The following is a 25,603-nucleotide window of genomic DNA, read 5'->3' as shown; positions in this document are numbered from 1 at the left end:
TATCTTTTCTTTTCTCTGCTGGTGATTTTTGTTTAGCTGGGTTTTTGCCCTGCAGGCAGATCACCACTTCAGTGTACTTTATCATCTGTTTATCTGTACTGTGGTGTGACACAGATCAGTGTGTCACATAGAGGAAAGATTCTGTAGTCCCAGAAGAGGAGTTAAGTGCTGGAGTAACAAGTATTTATGTTCTAGTGATGTTGTGCTGGTGACATTAGACATCAGTTCTCTCTATGCCTGCAAACACATTTGAAGTCTGCTAGGACCTTGTGCAAGCACACACTGGTCTTTGTGGGGATGTCTGTAAATGTTTTGTTGTGGGTGTCAAAACATTATGGGCAATGGCTTGCCAGATGAGCTTGGTGTTTCTCGTGTATTTAAAAGCTTAGTTTGCACAGGAGCCATTTTGCTCTAATTGTTCAGATATCTGTGTGGTATTTAAGTTACTACAGCACAACATTCAGATTAAAACATTAAGAGTATACTAAATAAATACAGAAAACTTAAACTTATTAGAAACTAGCTATGTCTTGTTTAGTATTTGGGAATTAGCATTATATATGGCTTGGTTTCTAGAGCAGCTGCAGAGATTACCTTTTGGCTCAACATTATTTGTTAGAGATTTGAAAGATGACTGAAAAGTTTTCAGGTGAAAAGAGATTCAGTATAACCATGTGTAGTGGAATGGGTCACTCAGCTTGCAAAGCCATCTTTTAGTGTGCTCAAACAATAAACATTTCAGTGGAGACAGAGCCAAGGACACACAACAGCCTGAGTCATCCCCACGGAACAAGACACTCCCTCTCAGAGAGGAGGGGCTCTGAAAAGGTCTCTGGAATCATGGGTGCTGGGATCATCCAGCTGTGCAGGAGCTCTCAGTGCAATGCAACTGCTAAATGGGTTATTTCTTATGGAATATACAATGAGATCATGAGGTGGTGTTATCTCTGGGCTAAGCAAAGCTATTTCTGGACATCCTAATCAGGTGTCAGTGCTAAAGAAGGATGTGGAAAGAATGGGAGAGGTTTGCAGAAGAGCTGTAAGAATGACTCGTGGTTTGAAAAACAAGAAACAGACACCATGCCACAGTAAGCCAATTGTTTGAAACTGTTTAAAAAAAGGTTTATAATTGACTTGAACACAGAGTGAAAGTACCTGTGCAGTGAGAAGCCATCTGATAGTAGCATGCTCTTTGCATAGACAAAATAATAACCAGATCGAGCAGTTGGAACCTGAAACTAATTGAAATGAGAGGCACCAGATTATTTTATCTGCCAAATTCTGTCAAGAAGTGTAATATTATAAATAAAGATGTGCTGGGAGGAGATCAAACTTATTTTCTGCTTCAGCGCAGACACGTGGATCAGTATTACCCAAAGGTTACTCTCTTTCTTGTTTTGCACAAGTCAGTAGCAACTGCCATACCAATTTCCTTTAACAGCAAATGGGCATAAAGTAACATCTACAAACTGAAGCAGTCAGTTAATAAAATACACAACTAGAGCCATCTAATCTAGAAGTCAGTAGCTATCAATGTTTTCAGACTGTGTCATGTGTTAGACAGTCCTTCCTTTTACAGCCAATGAATCTTTTAATTTAAACTTTTTTATTGCTGGATGGTGTTTGAATACAAAACTGCTTCTGTCATGCCATGAATGCTGTCAACATATTACCATTCTGTTTCTTAAACTGCATGGAGCCAGACTGCCTCTCAGTTTTGCCTAACTCTTTCTCAGGTCCAATAATGGGAAAACTGCTTTGGAAGGTTTCTGTCACCTGACCTCATTGCAGCTGACAGGAGACTGTGTTCAATTGGTAGCTATAGAATCCGACTGAAATCTAACCTTCCCTTCCATTTGCAACACCGCTTGTCTTGGCTATGTTTGTAGTATTTGTACTGGTTTTATTTCTAGAAAAATAGCTCTTTTGCAATGTTTAAACATTGCTGGCTTAACATATCTATGGGGTTTGTCCCTTTTTGCCCATAATTCTTTGAACAGGAAATCTCAACCAAGCACTGAGAAGTGTGCTATAATAATCTAACGAGACCAGACGTGGTTTGCTTGGACCTCTGGTTCTTTATTATATTTACCAAACCATCCTCTTGCTAACCTATGTGGCAGTGCCTCATAAGGACTTGCTTTGCTTTGCTTGATCTAATTTCTCAAGCAAATTGCTGAAACAAGTCATTTATGAAATGCTGGCCATTATCTGGTATTAGCTCATCTGGAATCCAGGACATGTAAACTGTGATTTAGAGTGTGTTTTACACTGCTGTTCTGCATGTTTTGTAACAAGCTAAAAACTATTAATAATTCATCTTTTCTGTTTAGTCCAAATGTATCTGTATCAACAGCAATCACAGATCCCTTACGGCTTCCAAAGTTCTTTTCCATAATTTTCTGTTTTATTGTACAGTTTATACTTGGATTCCTTATCTTGAATGACAGCGTTTGCCTGTCCACAGCAGGATTTTTTTCAAAAACCTCATGTTGTACAGAGCTGGATGGATACTGTAAATTATGTTTAGCACTTTTTATCTATTTTGCATGATGGTACTGTTGCACAGCCTTCTGTACTCAGAATTGTACTATCTGTTGTAGTTTCATTTCAGTATTGTCAGTATCATTTTACCCTGCAAGGTGGGAAAGTTTATCTTTTTGAGAGTTTTTCCATTGGGAACTGTGCTCTTAAATTTCATTGTGATTAGTTCATTTTATTCATCTTACTTGAGACTAGTTAATTCTGTAACAGAAGTGGGTCACACTCAAATTATACATGACTCCAAGCACATCCTCTTGCAGGTTCTTGTGTTTTCTCTTCATGCAAATTACCAAAAATCTGTGCACCAGTAAAAGCTCCATCCAGTAATTTTGTAATTTTATAACAATTTGTGGAACCTTAGGAGCATCTGTAACACTACTTCCAAATGTTAGAGTCCTGTGGCAAGCCTGATGCTTTCATGCTCATCAAGTACTTAGTCTAACAGGAATTCAGTTAAACATCTATCTGAGGAAATGCATGTGGGGCATTTCATATGTTGTGTGTTGACCAAAGCAATTTTATTTGCACCAGAACTATGCCTTTGCTTTTTCAAGTCTAGATGTGGCCACCTCATCAGCTCCCAGGAAGTGGTGCTCACATTTTCTGGCTTTGAGCAGTTCTTTTGAATGTATTCAAATCCTTGACTTTTTTTGGGTTTAATATCATAGAAAACCTGTCAATTCTTTTGATTGGTGTCTTCACTCCCCCGACAGCTAATTTAACCAATATCGTCAAGTTTTACTTCCATCTCCCAAGAGCTGAGATGCTACAAATCGGCACATTGGTAACTCTACCAAGGCAAATTCCATTGGCTCTAGGAATCCCTTCTTTTAGCTCTCCATCAAGTTGTTTATGAATATTTCCTGTATCATGATCAGCAAACAAGCTGTATATCCATCTAACCCTAGTTTTTTCTCCCTGCTCTCCTGCACATTCATCCATAGGATTTTCTTGTTTCAGCATCTCAGATTGTGCTAGGTTTGCAGCCATGCAAACCCAACCTCACCACACCTTCTGTTATTGTACTTGCTTTATAAAATCATCTTTTAAAGACAATCTCTGATAGCCTGATGTTTTCCCAGGTCAGCTGACTTCAGTCAGCTGTTTTGAAATATTATACTGCTTGCATTATTTTTAATTTGAGGTCAGGGGTGACTTTGTACCTAAATGCTTCAAAACCCTTTTCTTCCTCATCAGTGCCTGCTGTGGGGAAAGTGGGGTGGCTGCCTCCTGGTGGCATGATCCAGTGTTTTGGCAGTGATTGCATCCTCCCCCTCCCTACCTTGTGCACCTCCCTGCTGAACTGCTGTCTGCTGTACCAGCTGGAAATACAAAGTGGCACTTCCAATATCATGTTCTGGTACTTGCTTCAGCACACAATTATCCCTGGTCAAAGCTACATCACTTGCCTTTGTAAATGTGTTAAAAGACTGACAAAGAATGACGTTTTATCGTCCTTACCAGAGCTCTGTTCTTCCGCTGCACATTCATGTATTTTCCCTTCATAACTCTGTAATTTGTACTGAGAACACATTTCAGTGAAATAGTTTGGGGTTTTACTGCATGCCTAACAAGGCAACCCCTTCAGGGAGAGACTTCTGCGTTGTCTTATTTTGTTCCAAATTTACTGCAAATAAATGCAATAAATCATCTCTGCGCTTGTTTACTGTTTTTACCTGTTCTCTTCACTTTTATCAGGTCTCTGCCAGTTTTGTCTTGTGACATACACTTTAGGATGACTTCAGGGTTTTTTCCTCATTCGCTAACAATTTCCTTAGAGAAGCATGTAATTTTACTAGCCTTGCAAATATTCATTATTCTTTGCAAAGTCAAGTGAGTTTCTTGCTGTAACCTTGCTTTGAGCCAATTAGAAATTTTACCATTAATAATTCAGTCTCTAATTAGTCTATTTGAAAATTATTCCAGCTGTTAAATGCCCTTATTCATGTGATTTGGCTTGCCCATGCAGATCTGTAATAAAATGATCCGGAGGCTCATGTAGCAGCTCATTTCTTGTCTTTGCCTAGCGATATTTTTGCATGAGGTGCTGGGCTTGGAGCTTTGCTTAGGAGTCTGAAACTCCCCTTTCTACTGGCATGAAAGACCTGGAAGTCATGCTGCACACATAAAGTAGTAGTATGGAGTTTTTCTGGCCTGATTTTTGTCCTAGCATTCGCTTTCAAAAACATCAGGAATTTCTTTCATCCTCTCCTCCTCCCTCCTCACCAGTCGGGGGGTTTCAAGTGCCATTTGCCAGTTCCACTTCTGCCACTGATTCGGGTTTCTTCTGACCCCCTCTAAGAGTGCTGCAGAGACATTACTCTTTGTAGCCTGTCCATACTCAGAGGACCTAGGTCAGGGTTAGAAAAGCTTCAAATCTTTCCCACAGCAGAGGTGAACACCTCTTCTTTCCAATGCTGCAGTAAAGATAAGCAGGCAGGAAATATCTGTGAGAAGGAATAAAAAATTAAGTTATGCAGGTGTGTTGGCATAATATGATGCTTTATTTCAGATATACAAGAGAGAATGTGTTACAGAGGGGATTACTGTAACACGCATATATCAAACCAGGAGTCCCATGGAAGAGAAATATCTATGGACAGATTCTTGGTAGATGTTTCAGAGATGTTTATTTCTCCAGCCCCATGGCCGGGATCTGCTGAGGAACTGTCACAGTCCGGGCTGAGGGTCCCTGCCCGCGCAGGGGAACACAAACCAACCCATGGGGAACGAGGCTGACCAGGGGCAGGGAAACCCCGTGCCTCCCCCCAGGGCCCCTCTCCCAGGGCTACATGGCAGGGGGAGGAGACCCCGACAAGAATGTTTATTAAAGAAAGAAAAACCCACTTATGTATGTATGAACGTGTTCTTATTGATATTTTAAACTAGGGAGAAGCAGCTTTTTATAAGTAATTTCCAGCCTTCTCAGAAATACTTTCAAAATACTCCTTTCCTCTGTCCAGGGATAAGTGAAATGCTTTATTATCCTCTCAGCCAGAGGATGGACTGACCATTTAGGCTGGGTCACCTCCTGCCCTAGCCGTGCCCCACTTCATGCGGGGCTGTTGCAAGGTGCCAGCAGGGATGAGGACACACCCAGGGCTTCGTGCCAGTGCCATCAGCTGTCACAGCATGACTCATTGTGCCCAGGAGCTGATGACCAAACTGGGATGCCAACTTCATCAGAAAGCAGGGCTTCAAAATAGGGCTTGGGAGCCCCTGCTGCACTGCTGTCAGTACAGCTGAGCTGCACACGTCCATATCCTCTTTCTTTCCCACCTCCACAGAGAGCCTTGTCTTCCAAATCCCCGAGCCTCTGTGCTGTGCTTCCTCTGCCTGTGCTGTGCATTAGTTAGGAGATGACAACGGAGGCATCTGTGTATTTGCAGCCATGGATCGTTACCAGCTGTTGAGTCATTTGAGGCCCAAATTAGACTCACTGTACTTTGAAAATAGAACATAACGGTAGAAAATAAGAGTATTTATTCTACACAACTGTGGTCCTGTCATCTCAAAATAATCGTTCCACTGCTGAATAATTTAAGAAACAAAAATGGAGCAATTTAATGCAGCAAGTGTAAGGCAAAGCTCTGTGACTGACATCTCCTAGGCAGTTATGAAGTACCTTCATAGTAGCTGCCAAGAGGAAAGAGAAAGATAAACAAAGGGAGAAAGTAAGAGCCATTCTTTGGAATTCACTGGGAAATATGATACGTCCCACAGGGCACCTAGGATTTCTATTTTTCATTAATAATCAAGGTCTCTACCATTCTTCAGAATGTTTACTTGTAGTGACATGATCAATCACAACACTGAATATGGAAGGTATTTCCTGTGTTCATATTTATTTTTTTCAATTCCACAACGTTATTCTTTGTAAGTTCAGTTTCTTGTGCTTCTTTCAAAAAAGGAACAGTTTTAGAAAGTTTACATCAAATATATTTTTCCCTATGGAAAGGCAAGTGTAAACGCATATGTGTGTGCAGAAGTGTGTGCATACAGATCTTGAAGAGCAGCAAGTGATCTATAGAAAAATCAAGACCTGCAGTAAGTTACTGGAATGTGAACTGTGAAGCTTGGGATAAATACAGTTTTCACTGTAACAACAAAAGGCGTAATACCTTTGGCCACCTATAAGAGTATTTATCATTCAAAAAGGTTGTAACACTGGAAAAAATGAGATACCAATCATGTTTTATTCCTGTGGGAGGTACTAAATTATTGATGACTGCAGAGGAGCTTAAAAATTTGGCAAAACTCCCTACCGAGCACTGTGAGAACTTATTTATGTGGATTGACCTCCAGATGGAGACAAAGGCTGGTTTGTATCAAGAGATGCCATAAATGGGTTATGAAAGTCTTTGAGACCAGCCTCAGCACAACAAAGCAAGTCCCTCCTTTGCCATGCCTCCCTCACCACACACATGAACACTCTGGCTCCTACTTGTGCTTTTGGTTAAATTTTGCATTATGCTCTAAAGTGATTTAAGGCTTTGAGTTGGAATGAGCTTGAGTTAAGGTACAGCGTTAATAGGCTTTAAATGTTTAAACCTCTCAAAGGCTCTTAATTGTTTAAAACTCTCAAACACATGACAAGGGTGTTGTGGAAGGCAGAAAAGGAGCTGATGAGGGTCTTTTGGGACCTGTGAGGAGAAGCAGAGCTCAGAGCAGTCATGCAGGCTTTGTGCCCATCAGGAAGTAATGTAACAAGGCCAAGAGCCTGCATATTCAGGAAAAAAGAGTTGACCTGTTTCTAAAAATATCCTTTTTCTTCACTTTTAAGGATTTGTCCCTCTTTATGGAGAGTGGCCAAGGAAATTGGGGTTGTTAACTGTGGAGAAAAGGAGGGTCGGGGTGACTATTCCTCTTTACAACCACCTGACAGGAAATTGTAGCTATGAAAGAGTTGATCTCTTCTCCAAGTAACAAGGGATAGAACAAGAGGAAATGGCCTCAAATTGTACCAGGGAAGCTTTAGGTTGGATAATAGGAAAATTCTCTGCACCAAAAAGGTGGTCAAGCACTGAAACAGGCTGTCCAGGGAAGAGGTTGAGTCACTATCCCTGGAGGCATTCAAGAGATGTGTAGGTGTGGCACTTAGGGACATGGTTTAGTGGTAGATTTGGCAGTACTGGGTTAATGGTTGGACTTGATGATCTTAGAGGTCTTTCCCAACCTAAGTAATTCTATGATTCTTTTAAAACGTCTCTCCCTGCACAGTTTGTGGTGTCTCTCACAGGCCTGGTTGAAGGTCATGTTCCTTGGTCGCATTTTAGGCCAGGTTTCTGGCGTCTGAAGAGTGGCTCTTTTCTTATGTATTTCAAAATTAGGTCACTGATGGATACATGTCCAGACATATATATATGGATACAGGTTCACTATATGTGTATGTGTCCTGATATGGGTGTAGAACTGGAGGTGCACCTTCATCCAGACCAGTGAACCATTAGTAATCAGCCTTTAGCAATTGTTATCCCTTGCCTTTTGAATGCTAGCTAATTTCCTATTTTCACTCAAAAAATAAATATTTAGGAAATCACCCATGCAGACATACATCCCCTTTGCCATCTTTTGGGGTTAATATAATGCCAAGATGGCCTGTTGAGCCTTTCTCAGCTGAGAAAGAAGTTGCTCAGCTAACGGCAGGACAAGGCTCTCAATGCTCTGCCTTTTATGCTTAAAAAAGCAGAGCATTGTTACATCTTTACTTCTAGTAGTTCTCTGTGCTTTCTGGTGAGCCAACAACACATTTGGCATTTATTTATTTATGCTGGCACTCATTTTGAAAAGGAAATAGGATACTCTCTGGAAATATGAAAGATCACCCACTTTCGCAGTACAGACATCTGTGTGTCACTGCATATCAGCCACTGACATGCTCTTTTATAATTTCATGTTATAATACTCCTCAAGGGGAATCATAATTTTCATTTACAGCATAAGTTCAAATGCAGAGTTATATCTTTTTTCTCATAGAATATTATTTTCACTAGATGCTCTTTTTTTCCAGTACCTCACAAATATATCTGCTTCTCTAGGTGAATACTGGCACACCTAGCATTGAAATGTTGAGACCTAAGAGTTAACATCCCCATAAGAAAACAGGGGTTGGGATATAGATGTGGTTTTTGCAAGTCAATAACACTACTGTGCTGCAGAGTGTAGTCATTTAGAAGTATTGTTCTTTGCCTTTTTTTTGCCCTGGAAGGCTCAACAAGAGAATTCATTGTCAACTCCATAGCATTTGATCTCCATGGAAACATTATCAGCTGACTTCAAAGTCAACCTTCAAATGTGTTCTGGATTTTTTTTTTTTCCTGTGGCTTATTTCTGATGCTCCTAGATGTGCATTTGCAGGCTGTGGGGGAAGAAATACCAACACAATTCCACCAACCTTGTACCTGATCACGGGAGAGCACTGGCACTTAAGAGAAGGAGAGAAAAAGCTTCTTTAATGAGGTGCAGAGATCTTACAGTCTGGAGCAAAAGACAGGGCAAGTAGTGTATGTGCGTCTCTAAATTCATTGTTTTTCTGTCCTAGCTCAGATCTGTCTCCCTGAACTTGGTGTACAGTAAATTAAGGAGTCAGTTCTGTCTGGCCTTTCAACGAGAAGAACTGTTCATATTCCTCTGTGTGTTCATTTTAAGTCAGCTATACTGACTTGTAATTTCTCCCTCACCAGGATGGGAGGTACTGGCAGAAGCATCAGTACCTTCTAAAGTTATGAGAACAGACAACTCAGTGCAGTCCGTGAAGGGCATGCAATCAAATTGCTTCTCAGGGATGTCAGTAGGTCTTTAGGGGCTGACAGAAGGTGAAATAAAGTAGAAATAAAGCAGAGGAGACAGATTCCGTAGAAATACAAAAGACTTTCCTGCCCAGCCCTGGAAAACAAGTACTGTGTGTTTTAAAATTCAGTGGTTGTCCCATATCCTTTAATAATGTCACTAGGTCTTTGATCTGTTGCTGGCTTCTGAATTCCAGTGGCAAGATGCATCAAGGCCAAAGGAAGACAATGAAAATAAAGCTGGCATTTATTATTGGGCTGGTGTTTAAAAACAACAGTTTTGTGGAGTTGTTTGCATGCCTGGCATAAAAGAGGAAAGAATGCACGTGCAACAGAAAGATTATTAATACTGGCATGATTTGCTAGACAGAAAGGCATCCTTACACAGGGAATGGGGGAGAAATCTCTGTGTGTGGCAGATCTTTTTGTTAAATGCAGAGGCTAAAGCAAGGTTTAGATTCACCTTCTTTGCTCCTCAGGCTGTCAGCTTGGAAAAACAACAATCCCCTTGAGCAAATCACTGCCACACTTGCTTGGTTTAATCTGCCTGGACAGAGTCCAGTTGGACACTGGAAACTCTACTTAAAAAGCAACTGGACCTGGTGGAAACTATAAATGAGTAGGGCCTTCCTTATTTCTGCCCCACCTGGCACTTGCATGGCATACAGAGATCAGTCATGCCAATGCACTTGTGTGGGCTACAGAGGATGAGCAGCTATTTCCCCTGCAACAGGAAAGAAGATTTCAGCATGATCCTTTAAGTCTATACAGGATCAGTCTAGTGTGTTGCTTGTAAGCATTCATGTGGATGACATGAACTTCATAGTGGTGTCCTGCACTAAGTGGTTCTCGTTGACCAGACAAAATTGCATCTTATTTTGATTTCTGACTATTTTATCTCAGTAAATGTATCAGCACATATAGAAAGGATTTTCTGTTCCTGGTAGGTCAACTCAGGGAAACAGTAACAGAGCTCAGAGACTTTTGCAGTAAAGATCCTGAAAGTTGTACAGGCAAACAGTCCTTTGGTCACTTGAAAAAAAATTAGTAGATAGGCTTTTCTTCAGCACCTAAAGGGGGAAATATCCAAATCAGGTAGCCACCACCATCACCCCAAGCTCCCAATGGCTTCTTTAGTACTGGCTTCAGCAGACAAAAAAAGGCATGTGAGTGACTATCCTTTTAGACCTGAAAGTATTCCCTCTAGGAGTATTTATAGTGGCAGTATGGAAGAAGGCTGCACTGAATTTACTTGTGCTATACCTGTTCTCCAGTCTCACTTGTCTTGAAGAACATCTATCACTTGACAATCAGCAATTTAAAATTTCCTACAAAAGAAAGATTACGTGAATCCTCTGAGGCTCCTTCTGAGAGATGTCCAATTTTTTGACTGGAAGAAAATGGTCTTACTTACAGAAAGGCATGATGACCTCATTAGCAAAAGACCAGATGCAATGTGGTGCAGATGCCTGATGCTACAGAACATGTCCTGGGACAAGGCAAACCCAACCTGACTCCACAAGTTTCCCTTTAGCTCTGACAAATGCCTAGGGTGGGAAGCACCTGCCTAAGGTACAGCTCGATACTAAACTTATGTGTTGTCATCTGAGGCAAATCTGAGGTGTGATGGAGTCACTTGAGTTTGTTCAGCTCTCTAGTGCCCCTTTCTGTTTAATCTTTTGGCTTCTGCCTGGGTCATGCTGTGGGCACCACACTGCAGGGGATGAAAGAACCTGCCAGTAGCTTCTGTATGTTGCCAAGCATGGTGCTTGCCAGCACATGGATGGGATAATTTCACTAACCTTGGATTAGAATGTTTCTACATTTTGACGCTGAGGTCCTTTCTTTCCTTTCTGCTCCCAGTAAAATCGGAGTCATATCACAGTACTACAACTGGCCCAATTTTTGCTGTCTCCTGTGTTGTGGCTGCAAGTTCATGACCCATTATGTTTGCTTAATGGCTGTAGTCAGCTCACTTTATTATTGTTAGGTTATTTTGGGTGGGTCATAGCAATCACCATTGCTAAAGTAATCAGAGGGTTATTCACTCAGGCTTTGATCTGAAAGCTTTCTTTTCTCCCTAGTCCATCAAACCATCGAGCCTTTAGCAAAGTAGTGTTGCTTTTGCCTTACGTGCCAACTCACAGCTTCAGAGAGTGCTTGCTCATCGCTGTAGCTCACCAGCTGCTGCTGTGCACAGCATGGGTGTCTACTCCCAGTGCAGTCCTATGCCCCGAGGGAGACGGTCATGGAAATGTCACCGTGTGCAAATCTGCAGTGTGAAATACGGACTGACACTTGTATCAGCAGAGCAAACTGGACTTCAGCCCTCAGCTGCTGTAACATTGTTCCTATGTATGTGATACTGATTTACACAAGCCTAAGGATGGTCCCCATTACGCGATTGGGGTTGTGGCTGAGGACACATAATCCTCTGGTGCCATAAGACCTTCCAGCTTGTGCAGCAGCAATCATAGACAGGCACACGGGGAGGTGACACACAGCAGGCGCACAGCTCTGGCATGCACTGGGCACCTCTGGCATCTTGTGAGGCAGGAGGCCAAAGGCCAAATGCAAACCACATTCTGAGAGTGGCTGTAATGCAATATCACGACAGACCCTGCAGTTTATCTGGTCCATGTTATAAGATAAAAATGCATTAAGTCCCAACCCAGGTGGGGATGTAATCTCACAAGGACACCGCACTAAATCTCTATCACCCAGTCAGATTTATCCTTCCATCTCCTCTTTTTTCATAAGGGCAATTTTCCAGTAAGCCCCTTGCTGTTCTGCAACCTATTGGTGATGCTGCAAGCTGCTTCTGCTGGAACAGTACATAATTAAGCAATAATTTATATTCTATGCGTGTATGCACAGAGCAATAAAGTGTTCTCAAGAGCTGCGTGCTGCTGAGGCGTTTAATCCGTGCACAGGAGTTTACTGCAAAGCTGCTCTCTCCCTCCAAAAGGCTTTTGTCATCACTGTGCTGGGAGGGAATTCGGTGTATTCTTTAATAATTTCATTTGATTGGGATATAATTTAAATAGTTAACGCTGCACACTCCACTTTAGGATCAGACCTAATTTTATTTGTTTGTTTGATGTACCTTGAAAACAGTAAAAGTTAGTAGGGCAGAGAGAAAGTAAAGATAATGTTTCACTTTTGAGATTTTTTTTCTCCCATAGCCCTATAATAAAATAAAGTGATGATAATTAAGTAAACAGCACTCCTTCCAAATACATTAGTGGCCACAAGAAGCTACTAGAAATACTTTAAAAAGCAAAGATTTACATTTATTTGAAAACTGTGTAGTTTCAAAGGACATCATAAAATCCAGAACTTTGTGGTTCTCTTTTTATCTGCTAATTTATAAGTAATACTTGACATTTCTGTATGTTTTTAAAAATAACAGAAGGTGAGAAGAATCAGATTTTGGGGATTCTTACTTTGTACATCTGACGGCACAGTTTGTGAGTCATTTCTATCTGTTGTGGGGGGAAGGGAGATAATGAGCATCATTCTGTCAGATGCAAAAGAAGAGATTTCCAAATCATGAGATAAATGATCTGTAGAGAGGAGGGTCTCAGAGGTGGACTTGGTGCCCAGATCATTTTAATTACTGGCTTTTTGGATTTCCCATGACTTCAAATTGGTGATGTCTCCTTCAGGTTCCAGTCAGATACCTCTTCCCTAATAATAAGGATGAGGATGTTTAGATGAAGCTCCTGCCAGCAGGGTCTGTTTGTGCCCTAGCACCACGAAGGCTCACCTTCATCTGCAGTGCATCTAAGAAAGGCACCAGTTCTTGTCTCACAAAACACCACAAAACACAGAGCTTGGGAAGTCCTTCAAGCTCTATCACTGTGGAAGTCGAGCCAGGTCTGTGGGTGAAGGATGTGACTTCTGACATGGTTCACAGGGATACTAGCATCAGGGAAAATTCAAACAGATTTAATATGGATGATTTGAGCCTGTTTGTGTTTAAATCAGTTCGCTCACAAGCAGTTTTGGTCTCCCCTGGAGGTGAGGTTTAAAAACTGTGGAGGCATTACAGACCCTCACACAGCTGGGCTGACTGGAAAGAAAGGGACATTTACAAATAAGAAAAAATTAATTCCTTGCAGCAGAGGCCCATGGCACTGCTTGATATAATCATGCTTGAAAACAGCTACAGCAAAGGGCTCTGACTCATAACCCACATGGAATTAGGCTTTGACCAACACTGATATTACCTTTCCCTGCCATCCCTCTTCAGACTATGTCTGCCCCTGCAGCAAGGATGGCAGGACCCCCATCTTATATACATATATAGCAAATAAGTTCATCTCTGTCCTAAAAAACCTTCCAATCTAAATGAGAGAGACATTCAGTGTAATGTTTAATATTCTTCTGTAATATATAAGAAAGACAGGCACAAGATAACCAAGAGGTATTTAATATCTTAGGTTCTCAAACCACTGATGATCATCAGCCCATTAGCAGGACAGGCACTGTCAAAACTAGGCCAAGATGAAGGGAGGCTACCTGACAAGGAGTCAGGATGGAGGTTTGACTACATGTCAAACAGCAGTTTCTATGGCAGACACAGCTTTACATGAAATTTCATCTCTCACCTGACTGAAGCATTTTGCAGTGACACGTGAATTACCTGTCAAAAATCCCACTGTTGCCTTGTCTCATTCATTAGTGTTTCACTTAGGAGGATAATGTGTAAATCCCAGCACACAGAACTTTGTGAGTTCTGCTTCCCCCAGCTGCTGAAGATGGCCTTTATCTCCCTGTGCAGTTCATCTACCAGTGAGCTCTTATAACCACCTGTCATTCACATTCTGTGCATCAGGGCCATGGCTGGACCACCAGCCTTCAGGTCTGGTCATCAGCTTGAACCACAGCTATGGGGGAGTGTTTTCTCACAAAGAAATTAAAGTTTGTATTGCTGCAGTTTCCGGGGATCTGGGGCATTAGTGCACATGTGGGAGGGAACCTCACACTGACAGCAAAAACTTGGCAGGAAACTGCATAAGGGTTCAGTTTGACTTCTAGGGAGAAAAAGAATCACAGGGTTGGGAATGCTCATGACTTCCTGCAGTCCTGCTGCCTTGGAAGCACCATGTCTGTAGTGCAGAGCATCACGGGCAGGAGTGACAGCCTCCCTCCTCCTGCCACCTCAGCTCCATGTCTTACCTGGACTAGCAGAGGCTTCATTTCCACGGGTAAGCTCAGGTTCTGCATTCCTTTTATCCATTACTCTTTCACTACAATGGCCAACAATTGTGCAATTTGCAAGGATGATCCTTTGTGTTATGATTGCCAGTTTGTGATGAAAAGCTACTGAACAGTCATGAGGTAGGAAGCTTACTCAGTTTTCATCAGCAGCCTTCCTGGTGAGAGGCCAGATTAACTGTAAGTGGGAACTTCCTTGCTTGGCTGAACACAAGCAACACATAGGACTCATAAAATGGCCATAAAGATTTTTCTAGGTGGCATAAAATGGCCTTTTTTGTGTCTGCAATGAACAGCCCTAGAGAGACAGGTAAGTCTGTGTTGTACAAGACATCCTGCAGAAGCACAGGGGGGTGACTGGCTGAAGACCGTACTCTGCGCTCTGTGACATTGTGCATGGCAGTCATTATTTGTCATCATGGGTTACCACATTCTCCAGAAAGGGAGCAGGCTTTTTTTAGAGAAGTCTCATGCTTGTGATTTGCTTAGTTCTCTGTTGTTACTTGCTCTTCTTTGTTGTTCCTTGGTTAAGGGACAGAATACCCTCAGCAAGGTGGAGTGCCAATATATTGGGCACTGTTCAAATACAAAAAGTAAGCAACACTTATTACACTGAAGAGCTTGTGATCAAAACAGCCAAGACAAAGCGTGAAAGCACAGGGAGTATTTGAAATCCAAAGTTATTTCCTTCCCTTTTGTCCTTAGCAAATGCAGCTGCAGTCTGGCCACACAGATTTTCAACCCCACCTCTCTTAACAATCTTATATTTTGAGAGAGCTGAAATTACCATGTTCTTACTAGCAAAGAAAGGCCTTCACTGTCATTTTCTAACCACAACCATTTGAAATGAGCCACAGAGCTCAGTTCAGAGCACAGTGCCTCTGAGGCATCATTTTTTCCCTGATCCCACAATGTACTAGTCATTCTGACACGGAACACAGGGAACAGCCACATTTCTTGTCAGACATCTTCATATTACTGAATAACCTAAATAACATAGTAAAATGTGGAAAGGACATGTGGTTTCTAATCAAACAATCTGATTTTTGACTAATGGATTGTGGGAGGGAGATCTCCCCATTTATCCTGCTCTGTGCTTTGAAGTAGTATAGGGCAGCTCTAAAGACAGCCCCAGACCCTGGGATCTCACAAGGCTTTTGCAAGAATCCAGATCACTGATTGCAGACTGATGGGGTGCCGGTGGGAGGCAAGAAGGCTGTTTTGAATGAAATAGGCATAGTACCTACTGCAGCAGCTCACTGGTCCTCACTGGTACCCACTGACACTCCCATAATATGAGTATTTATGAATATCCTGGGCCATCTGGCAGCTGTACCTGGCATTAGGGAAGGCACCTGACCTTTACAGCAGAGACTATCTACAAGTGACATTCCAAAATACAGTGGAGAAAAGACCATCCAAACAGACACAGCAGTGATCAGAAGAGGGAACGGAGAACTGTGACAGTGATCTCACAATAGGTCCATGACAGAGATTTGCCTGTAGATTCAATGCCTATGTGATGTTCCTACTAAATAAAGGAGGTGGGTATAGTGGAAAGTCCACACACTTTGGTGGTGTGTATATGTTCCTGCAAATGCTCCCAGTTTCTGAACCAAATTCCATGTGAATTCACCAAATAATCTTACACCTGTATTCAGAGTGGGGAGTGTCAAATTCAATGAAACTGCAACTAAACAGAGCAAAGCAGCAGAGAAACAGCAGCATAAGTGTTGCAGAAGAGAAGCAGGACCAGGGGCAGGAAGGAGTAGAAGGACAGAAGGGCACCAGAAGACAGGAGCTTGTCACTGAAACTAGGCTGACTGTGACTGCTTTGGAAGATTGTGCTGGTTCAGGGATGGGACCAGGAAGAAGAGGAGATTAGTCACCAGCAGCTGTTAGTGAGCAGATGCAGGACATGCTGTGCAGGTAGCACATGTTACATGTTACTGATCCATGCATGAACAGAGGGAGGACACACAGGACTGACCATGTGTGTCCTGTAGCACGAGTCCTGTAGGTTGCCTTCTGTGCCCAGGGCTCTCCAGGCAATTCAGGGAGGCCTAAAAAGGGAGGAATTAGAGAGGAAAAATAAAATACCGACTTCATGCTGACTTGAGTCGTTATCTCTTGTGGCAGGTGTGTAACATCTGTATCAATCCATTATTTGGTGTGTGGGTGAAAATTGTGACATTTCAGGAGCTCAGAGTTTAGCTTTGATGAAGCTGGAGGCCAAAAATCAAAATTAGACTCATCTGGGTGGGATAAAGTTTAGCTCATCTGATACATGTGTCTTTCCATAACACCACCTGACAGTTATGAAGTTTGTCCTCACAGTGTTCTCAGGAAGAAATAAGAAATGAAATATTGCTGCAGAGATGGGAAACAAGAACAGGATATTTTGAAGATTTCAGCAACACTTCAGAGGGCATCTAGATTGAAACTGGAGTAATGCAGAGGGCAGAATCTGAGTTTTGTGAAGGATTTAAAGATTTTTACAGTGATATTTAAAAGGAGAGTGTATAATGAAAAATTCTGTATTTTGGTATAAGAAAAGCATGAAGAAAATCTCCCATGTAATTTTAAACACATATTTCAACAGAGCCAGAATATGTCAAGTATACTGTAATATTCTGTAAAGTCTATCACTGAAAAATTGGAATCAAACAAAAAATTCAAGGTTATTTTCCCTCCCAAAAATGTCAAAACAAGATTATTCACTCTGTATTTGTCTAAAGCAACGTTTCAGAAAAATCAATGGTTCCAGGAAGCATTCTGGTTCCCAAGGGAGTGCTCATAATGAAAAACTGTTCCTGTTGAAGTTTCTCCATACAGCTCTGTTCAGCAGCAGATCAATATTCAAGGCTCTGGTGGCACTCAGTTCTTTCCCCATGGAGCCTCCAGACCAAGCCATTCTCTATACAAACATCTTCCTTTAGGCACTTCCTTACTGCTTGCACCAGCTCTTCTCAGGCAGCTTGGAAAGGGGTATGTCTATCACTCTTCTAACTTCTCTTTGTTTTTTTCCTTCCTCCTTCTCCCCTTCCCACTCTCCTCCAGGAACCTTCTGCATCATTTCACTGTGCACGTGCGTGGCTGGAATCAACTTTGAGCTCTCCCGCTACCCCCGCTACCTGTACGGACTTCCCGACGACATCAGCCATGGCTATGGCTGGTCCATGTTCTGTGCGTGGGGGGGCCTGGGCCTCACTCTGATCTCTGGCTTCTTCTGCACTCTGGCCCCTTCTGTCCAACCTGTCCCCAGGACCAACTGCCCCAAATCTAGACCTGAGAATGGGACAGTGTGCTAAAACAAATAGCAAACAAGTACACACACACAGACATATATATATATATGCCTATGTATGCCTATACATGCATATATATGTATATATAATTCTATATATATATAAAATCTCAAATTAATGCCAGTGCCAAGGTAGAGCTGAGTCCAACATGGCACTCACATCTCCACTGGACTCTGTGTTGCTTCATTCTTTCTCACAGCGATGGGAAAGCTTTTCTCTCACGTGGCTCTTCCATCCAACTCTTAACTTCAGCATCATACCTTAGAGGTCAAATGAACCTACAGTTGCATCTACCTACTGCCATTTGGGAGGGGGAACAGGGGATCCATGTGGGTAATCTGGAACCAAAATCTGTACAGGACATGGTGGGGGCAGAGGCATGGGGGGGATGACACAAAAAGCATGTCCACTGCAGCCAGAAGGGAAAATGCAAACAGCAAGCAAAGGAACAAATGAAGCATTTGAGCCACTTCAGCAACGTACCTCCTCAAGGCTATTATCAGAAACCCATCCACTTTCTTTTTCTTTCTAAAACAAAATTACAGGAGCTTGTCCTGTCATTGGTTTTGGGGTTTTGTTTTTTTTTTTTTCCTCCTTAAAACACAGAAAACAAAATGGACAGAATGTGTGAGGAAAAGTAGAAAAGCATTTTCTCGTTGCCTGCCAAACTTTAGAGAGAATCAAACAAGTGAAAATAATAATAATAATTAATATTAATAAAATACATCTAAGAAAATAAAACCAGAAAACAATAAAAAACTCCAAGAGGACATCTCAGCGGACTTTCCAACAATGCGGTTTTAATCTTCCAGCTGCCTTACATCCAGGCTTACAACCGAGGCTGAACTGCTAATGTAAATGCAGCAGAAGGCCTTTTGAAAATGCTGTGATACATGTGTGTATAACTTTTTCTTCCCTCTTACTTTATTTATTTTTTTTAACAAAAAAGAAAAATTTAAAACATTGCAATGTGATTGTCCACTAAACCATCCATGCTGTGTTTGTGGCCCAAGACTGAGGCACCGCAACGGCAGAAGCGGGAGGAAAGCCGTCAGGTCTGAGACAGCGCATCTTCTCTGGTGGATTTCAAGAGGTTGTTTTTTTTCACGGAGCTTCGGGATGGTGGATCCAGGGGAAGACTGACCAAGGAGAAGGGAGGTGGGGGGAGGCCTGGTAGTTGTTCTTCCCAGGGATTTGCTGGAATGGGATTTCATCAAGTTTCTGCTTTGGATGTTTGAGACAACTGGGCAAAAGCCATTGTGGAGGAGGGAAAGGGAGCTAATTTCTGTAAGAGAGAAGTAAGAGATGCCTCTCATTTTGTTCATGTATGCCAAATAAGACCTTCCCACATCTTGTCTTTGGAAACTGCCTGGTTCACTGGACATTTCTCTCCATCTGGGAGAACTGTGTACAGATGGATGTGAAAGGGTCAGATGCAGAGAACAGAGATCCATTTCCCATGAGCTTAAGCATTGTATGATGTAACTGTGAATCTGCAAATGGAACTCTCTCTCTTTTTTTGGTCTTTCTCTTTTTCCTGCTATTCCTCTTCCTATTGTCTCCTTTTTCCTTCCCTCTGCTCTTCCCATTGTTCAGGTCATAGGTCCCAGAAGAGCTAAAGGAACAACTAAGTCTGGAGAGGTGGGTGAATGCCATTAGAGGAAGCAAAGCATTTTGGCTGTGAGGACAATGGGTCCTTGCAGGGTACCAGTGGCTGAGGGAAAGGTGGGGAAGAAGGGCCAAGGATGTAGCCAAAGGGACTCTGAAGAAGGATGACTGAATTGCCATATATAGGAGTGAGGGCACCACTGACAAATATGCAGGCAAAGGGAGACAGGGCAAAGAAAAAAGGTCTCCCCAAAACCAATCCAACCCAACATGCTCTTAATTCAGGGAAAGTACCAGCAATCCTTTCTTATGTGATAGCTGCATGATATCAGTCCTCATAAGTCAATAAAAAGTCATATTCTCCATCTAAAAAAATCTCACCAAGAAGAGGCGCCTGTGCCTGCTGCACAGAAATGCAGTTAATTAATTTCCAGGTCATGCCATTTACACAGCTGGTGAAAAACAGTATTGCTTGGTTTAAAAATATCCAGCTAACAAATAATTCTTACACATGTAGCTGTATTAACAGTGCTCAAAGAAATGAAGTTTCTGGAGGGCATGTTGGAGTAGGGTAGATCTGGGTTTCTTCCATTCTTGCTCAACTACCTAGCTTTTGCTTTCTGTTGTCTACAGATTCCCCAAACATGCCAATGCCAGCTGCTAAGTCAGTGTGTTGCCACTGAAGTGCCATTCCTGTCAACTGTGAAGTTTCACAATTTCATTTTCCATTAGATGTCACCAGAGAAATTACTTATTCGAGTTGAAAATACAAGCCTTTTGAAGAAACTTCTTTTTAAGCAGATTGTTTTATTTCTTCTTTTTTTGGGAAGGTTCTCAAATAGAGTGGTTTTGAAAAGTTTTGAAATCATTTGACTGCAAGTGCCTACTTGGTAAGGAGGTTGATGAATTACCATTGAACAGAAGAAGGAAATTTAAAACAAAAACAGCCTTGGAAAGCTAAATGAAACCTGAATGCAGAAAACCAGTAACTGGAAACCAAAAAAGACCTATAAAAATTGTCCATTTCTTCAAAGCATGAAAAATTTTGAAAGAAACAACTCGGTAAGAAATTATTAGGAAAATTACAGCTGTTTCATTAAAACAGCTTTGAATGCAAACTTTCTTCCTCCTCTGCAGTGCTGAATGCGATAGGAAAGGTGTTTCATGTGAATACAGATATCTGGAGTGACACAGGTAGACCAGAGTCTCAGAGGTACCTATCTGGAGTCCACCATCAGGCCCTGTGGCAGGCAAAGCAGTACAGCAGCTCCTGCGATGATGTGTGTGGTCCATGAGTGTTCACAGGGCGTATTCTTCTACAGATACAGTTTTGAAAGAGGTGCAGCAGTAAGATTTAAAGAAATGGAAGTAATTTTGCTGTTTGATGGATTTTCAAAGGTTTCCTTTTTTTCTGCAGCTGGCATAAAAACAGTTTTGCCTTGATGAAGTATTCTCTGATGGTGTTGGTTTACAAGCTGTATATAAGCCTGTGTGTCTGTCTGTGTGTGGCAGTGGTGAAGAGGGTTATGATTACTTTTATTTACAACAGAAAAGTGTTGACCCTGAATCTTTGGGCCAGTTCTGTGATTTCCACTTGCTCTAGCATAGAGTCTGTAAGGCCTGTGTGGCTATGAAGCATCTTAAAAGCTATGGGAATGTCTGAAGCAGCAGGTGATCATATCACCTTAATCTCCAACTGGACCCCCAAAAGGACCATTTGTCCAAACACCAGTTCTCTCATCATTGCTTTAAGTAAGGGCAGAACCCTTTTGGGAGACTGTGATTTTCCCTTTGTGCTTCTCCAAGAACTGGGAGGAGTCCCATGTGCTTCCATACCCCTGAATAGGGGTCCCAGCCCCACCACGCCTTCCGTCGGCTCAGACTTGTCTTTAGAGCAGGGTTGATCCAGAATACATCCAGATCCAAACTTGTAATGCTTACTGAGCTGAAGCACACTCACAACTACTCTGAGTTTCTGCATTTTTGGGGGAGGCTTTGAAGTATCTTTCTGAACAGAGATTGAAGCTTTTTGACTAGTGCGTGGTTTCTTAGTCGGAGGAGCACCTAATTAGAAATCTGTTATCAGTGATCCCAGCATCATGGGGCTTGACCCTGTCCCTCAGAACTTCTCTGGCCAAGTGCCTAAGCATGTGCTTTACTTGGAGCATGTGACTAATCCTCTTAACTTTGGTTGACTACTCATATGCTTAAAGTCAAGAATGTGCTTTCCTGGATGACATTCAGCTTCCTGCAGAGTCCAGCCCATGCTCCTCTTTTCCCATCCTTCCCATGTAGCTAAGGTGACACTCTGTCCTAGCCTGAGCAACCAGTATGTTCTTGGTCTCCCTTTCTGTGAGGTGGAAATACAGGATCCATATTTGGCAGGCTCTTCCCCACATGTAGCCTTTCACGTTGCACTTCTGGGACAACACATCTCTATGCTCCAGAGACCACAGAGCCACTGGAGTGCAGTGAACACAGATATCCTAAAATGGCCACCCTAAGGATGCAGGATGAATTGGCTCAAGCCACTGTGATCTGCAGGCTGATGTTTTGTGTGTAGTGACTCAGTTGTGTTGCCCTGTGACCATAACGAGTTAGCTGCAGGGGTTCTGCTGTCTGTCCCTGCTGGGACACTGTATGTGTGAAGGGGCTGTGTGGCAGGAGCACATGTGCCCTGTATCCTATGTACCCTATAGGACACCTCCTTCCTCAAGCTAAAGCTGTTTGTGTGTTAAATTTCCTGACCCATATTAGTCGCCTGTATATATCATCTATCCCTTCTTGCTCTCTGCAAACACACAACTTATCTTTCCTCATTTAAATACTACAGTCCCTCCAGTTCTTCTTCTAGTGGGGCTTTTTTTTTTCTTCTACCCCAGTTGCAAGTGGATCACAAACCACCAGTGACCAGAGCAATTTCTTTGAAATATTGTTTTTGAAAAATTGTCATTACTTTTTAAAATGTTATTCCAGCTGCAGTAACAAATGAAAGGGGAGAAAAGCATCCTCGGAGTCCTCTAAACAGAGGATCCTCATCCTTCCCAGAGTGAATTGTGAGAGTGCAGGTATTCTGCTTTCCTGTGGATGCAATTCATTTGGGACCATTTTTATCTATGGCACATTAGCTGTGCAGTTCATTGGATGGTGAATAAAGCAAAGTTGGTGAAGGAGAGGATTGATGTGCAGGGGGTATCTCAGGTTCCCAAGCATTCCTGGAAGACTGTGTCTCCACGGCTGTCCATTTACCCACCATGCAGCGCCTCTGAATCAGGCTCCTCCTTGGAGCCCCACTGATAAGCAGAGTTCAGAAGAAAATCACTGTAATCTGTCCTTAATTCTTGAGTGCCACACTAACTGCTAGCAGCGAAATGGAGGGAAAAGAATATGTTACCAAGTATAGCTTAAATAAAGACATGCATTATTCAGGCCCTTTCTTCTGTGTGTCTCTACATAGGCCTAGAAGGGCTACAGGAGTGTTCAGGCACATTCACAAGAACCAACACTGCATTTCCTTGCTCCCAGGTTTCCCACTCCTTCGTGGTCCACACTGCTGTGCCCATCCAGCCAGCAAGGGAAGACTCAAGGTGAAAAACTGAGACAGCTCTGAATGTTTGCCAGGTACCAAAAGAGTAAAAAATGGGCAGGAAACACAAACAGTATGCAAAGATTAGTGACAGATGAATTTCCAAGGTCAGGAACCAAAGTTCAAAAAAGCCTAAACTTTGATTGCAAACTCCAGGCCAGATCCATAAAATCTTGATTCTGCCAGTCTAAGGTGAAAACTCAAAAACCAGGGCTTAGCTCAAAACTTATAGTCCCACTGTTTCCAGTTATAGCCAGGAATATAATGCAACTATTCCATAGTCCGTTGAGGTTCATAGAAATCTCAGGTGCCGAAGAAAATATTTTAGTGCTGTCTTGGTTAAGACTGAAATATGTGCTTGCACACTCACAGTATCTATTCTTTGGCTTTAGAAAGAAAGTCATCAGATGCTACCTCCCCTCCCTCCCTATCAGCCCCTGACTCTGATTTCAGGTTTCCATCCTGTCTGCCCCACTACACCCCAATCCTACAGCCTTCTTCAGAGCCATAGTTATAGATTGCAACTTTTTTACAACAAATGCTGCTGGTGCCCGGGGGCTCTGACAAGCTCCCTGTCGACATCAGTGGGAGAACTGGAGCCTGGTACAGTGCTGTCAATTGAATTGCAGTACGCCTTGCACATGTTTAGGATTTAACTTGGAGAAAGAGTCTGGATGACTGCCTCAGTATAGGCTGCAACAGGGAAATGAAATGCTGGTCACCTCTAGTAAAGCACTCCAGAATCACAGATCAATTGTCCTTCCCTTGCTCAGGGAAGACTTTCAGTGAAAGTATCAGTCTCAGATAGGTTATGTCCAGGGGAAAGTGGGGGAGTGAAAAAAAGGAGACCCAACAGCAGTTGCTATAGGTCAAAATTGGTAGAATTCTGTGAGGATAATCCAATGTCACCCACACCATCATCAGCAGGAATTCTCAGTCCCTTGTAGGACTGCACTTTTGTATTTTTTCCTTCACTGATTAACACTCCTGCACAGCGGCAAAAACTGACTTCAAAAGTTTTCTTGCATACAGTGTGTACACATGGGCACCCCCGTGCCCTTCTTTCCTTAAACACACACATGTGCACATCCCACATGATGTGGATGCCAGGAACCTTTAAAAGTGTCCTACATAGAGAGAAAATACATAGCAAAATGCAGCATAATTGTTTTCCGTTCTTTTATACTCAACTCAGGAGTTGCAATGCAATTCAGATGCCATCTGTGTCTGTGTTAGGTTGTGCGTGCAGATCACATGGAAACTCTCTGCTGAAGATACATGAGGAAGCACAGTACAACTGGGGTAAATTTGGTATTTTCCATCAAAAAGTATTTGGATATTTAAGGAAGAGTTGCCAATGTATCCCCTCCAAAGCAGAAATGTTTATGATCTCTTAGTGTAACAATCCCACTGTGCCAAGAGGCAGTGCTATGGCAGGACACCCTGAGTCTACAGAGGGTTTGTGTGGGCTGTCAGCAGCATGAAGACTGCAGTTAAAGCTGCTGGGCACAGCAGGGAGCTACACATCCCGTGGATCTGAGCCCTACCTGTGGCAGCAGGACACAGGAATACCTCTGTAAAGGCAGTTCCTTCAAGTGGCCTTGTTACTATGCCGGCAGGTCAGAAATACCCAAGCAGTAACAGTGATTCTGCAGTAGGTGAGATAAAGAATAATGTCTTCAAAAACCTGAGGATTTTGCCCCAGTTTCAAAATGATGTAGACTCCAAGGAGTGTGAATCAGTCATGTCTTAGTCTCCTGGGGCCAGATACACAAAACAGCCTCAGCATCCAATTCTTCCTTAGATGGTGAATAAAACACTAAATGCCTTTGGTGCCTACATATTTTTTTTTTTAAAAACATATATGCTCCTAATTTGCTTAAGCTCTTGTGATGTTTTATCTCAAGAAGAGTTTTCTTCTGGCAGTAGAGCATAAGGCTGTATTTTTTTTACAAAGAGTTATTAACAATATAGATCATAAGAAAAATGTTTGAGTAATCAGAACAACAAAAGTGCAGCCTTAGACTATTCAGTTAAAGCATACTGAATTATTTATAACTCCTGGGCACCAACAGCAATCACAGATATCTAATTTAAACTGTTACTATTTTTACTTGGCAATTTCCATCACTTAGAGTGTTTATATCTATGTATTTGTGGTTTGATCTTTTGCAGGACAAAATTTCCCCTACTTACACAGAAAAGCATATTTGGGAACTTTTGAAGGTATTTTTCTGCAGTAACTTAAATTATTTTAAAGCATTTTGAGGCTTAGTGTGACAGACTTTACAACTTTGAAAACTGTAAACTGTACCTAAAATGGGCTTGAACTTTCAGTTCATTCTCAAGTAAAATTCTCTTTGATTAGAGGTCACTGGAATCAAGGAGAAATGTACTTCATTAGCAGATATGACTGGGTCCTATTTATGTGTATATGTGATGAGGGGACTTAGGTAAGGGGGCTGCACTTACATGTTAGCCCACTTAAGGATCTTTTGCATAGATGCAGGAAAAGTCACTGCTAAGTCACTCTAACTTTCTACCAA

At 42.2% G+C, this 25,603-nt stretch overlaps 1 protein-coding gene across 1 annotated transcript in view; it reads left to right on the top strand.

Moving 5' to 3' along the window:
• The window catches only part of TMEM178B (transmembrane protein 178B), a 213,633-nt gene extending 190,643 nt beyond the window's left edge, over positions 1-22,990 (top strand). The window contains exon 4 of the mRNA XM_069003153.1: positions 17,616-22,990. Coding sequence (XP_068859254.1) covers positions 17,616-17,866 — 251 coding nt within the window. The 3' untranslated portion in view covers positions 17,867-22,990. The remainder of the gene's footprint in view (positions 1-17,615) is intronic.
• Positions 22,991-25,603: the final 2,613 nt, after the last annotated feature.

This window comes from Aphelocoma coerulescens, chromosome 1A (genome assembly GCF_041296385.1).
Source record: "Aphelocoma coerulescens isolate FSJ_1873_10779 chromosome 1A, UR_Acoe_1.0, whole genome shotgun sequence".
NCBI lineage: Eukaryota > Metazoa > Chordata > Aves > Passeriformes > Corvidae > Aphelocoma > Aphelocoma coerulescens.
This window is presented reverse-complemented; position numbering and strand designations above follow the sequence as displayed.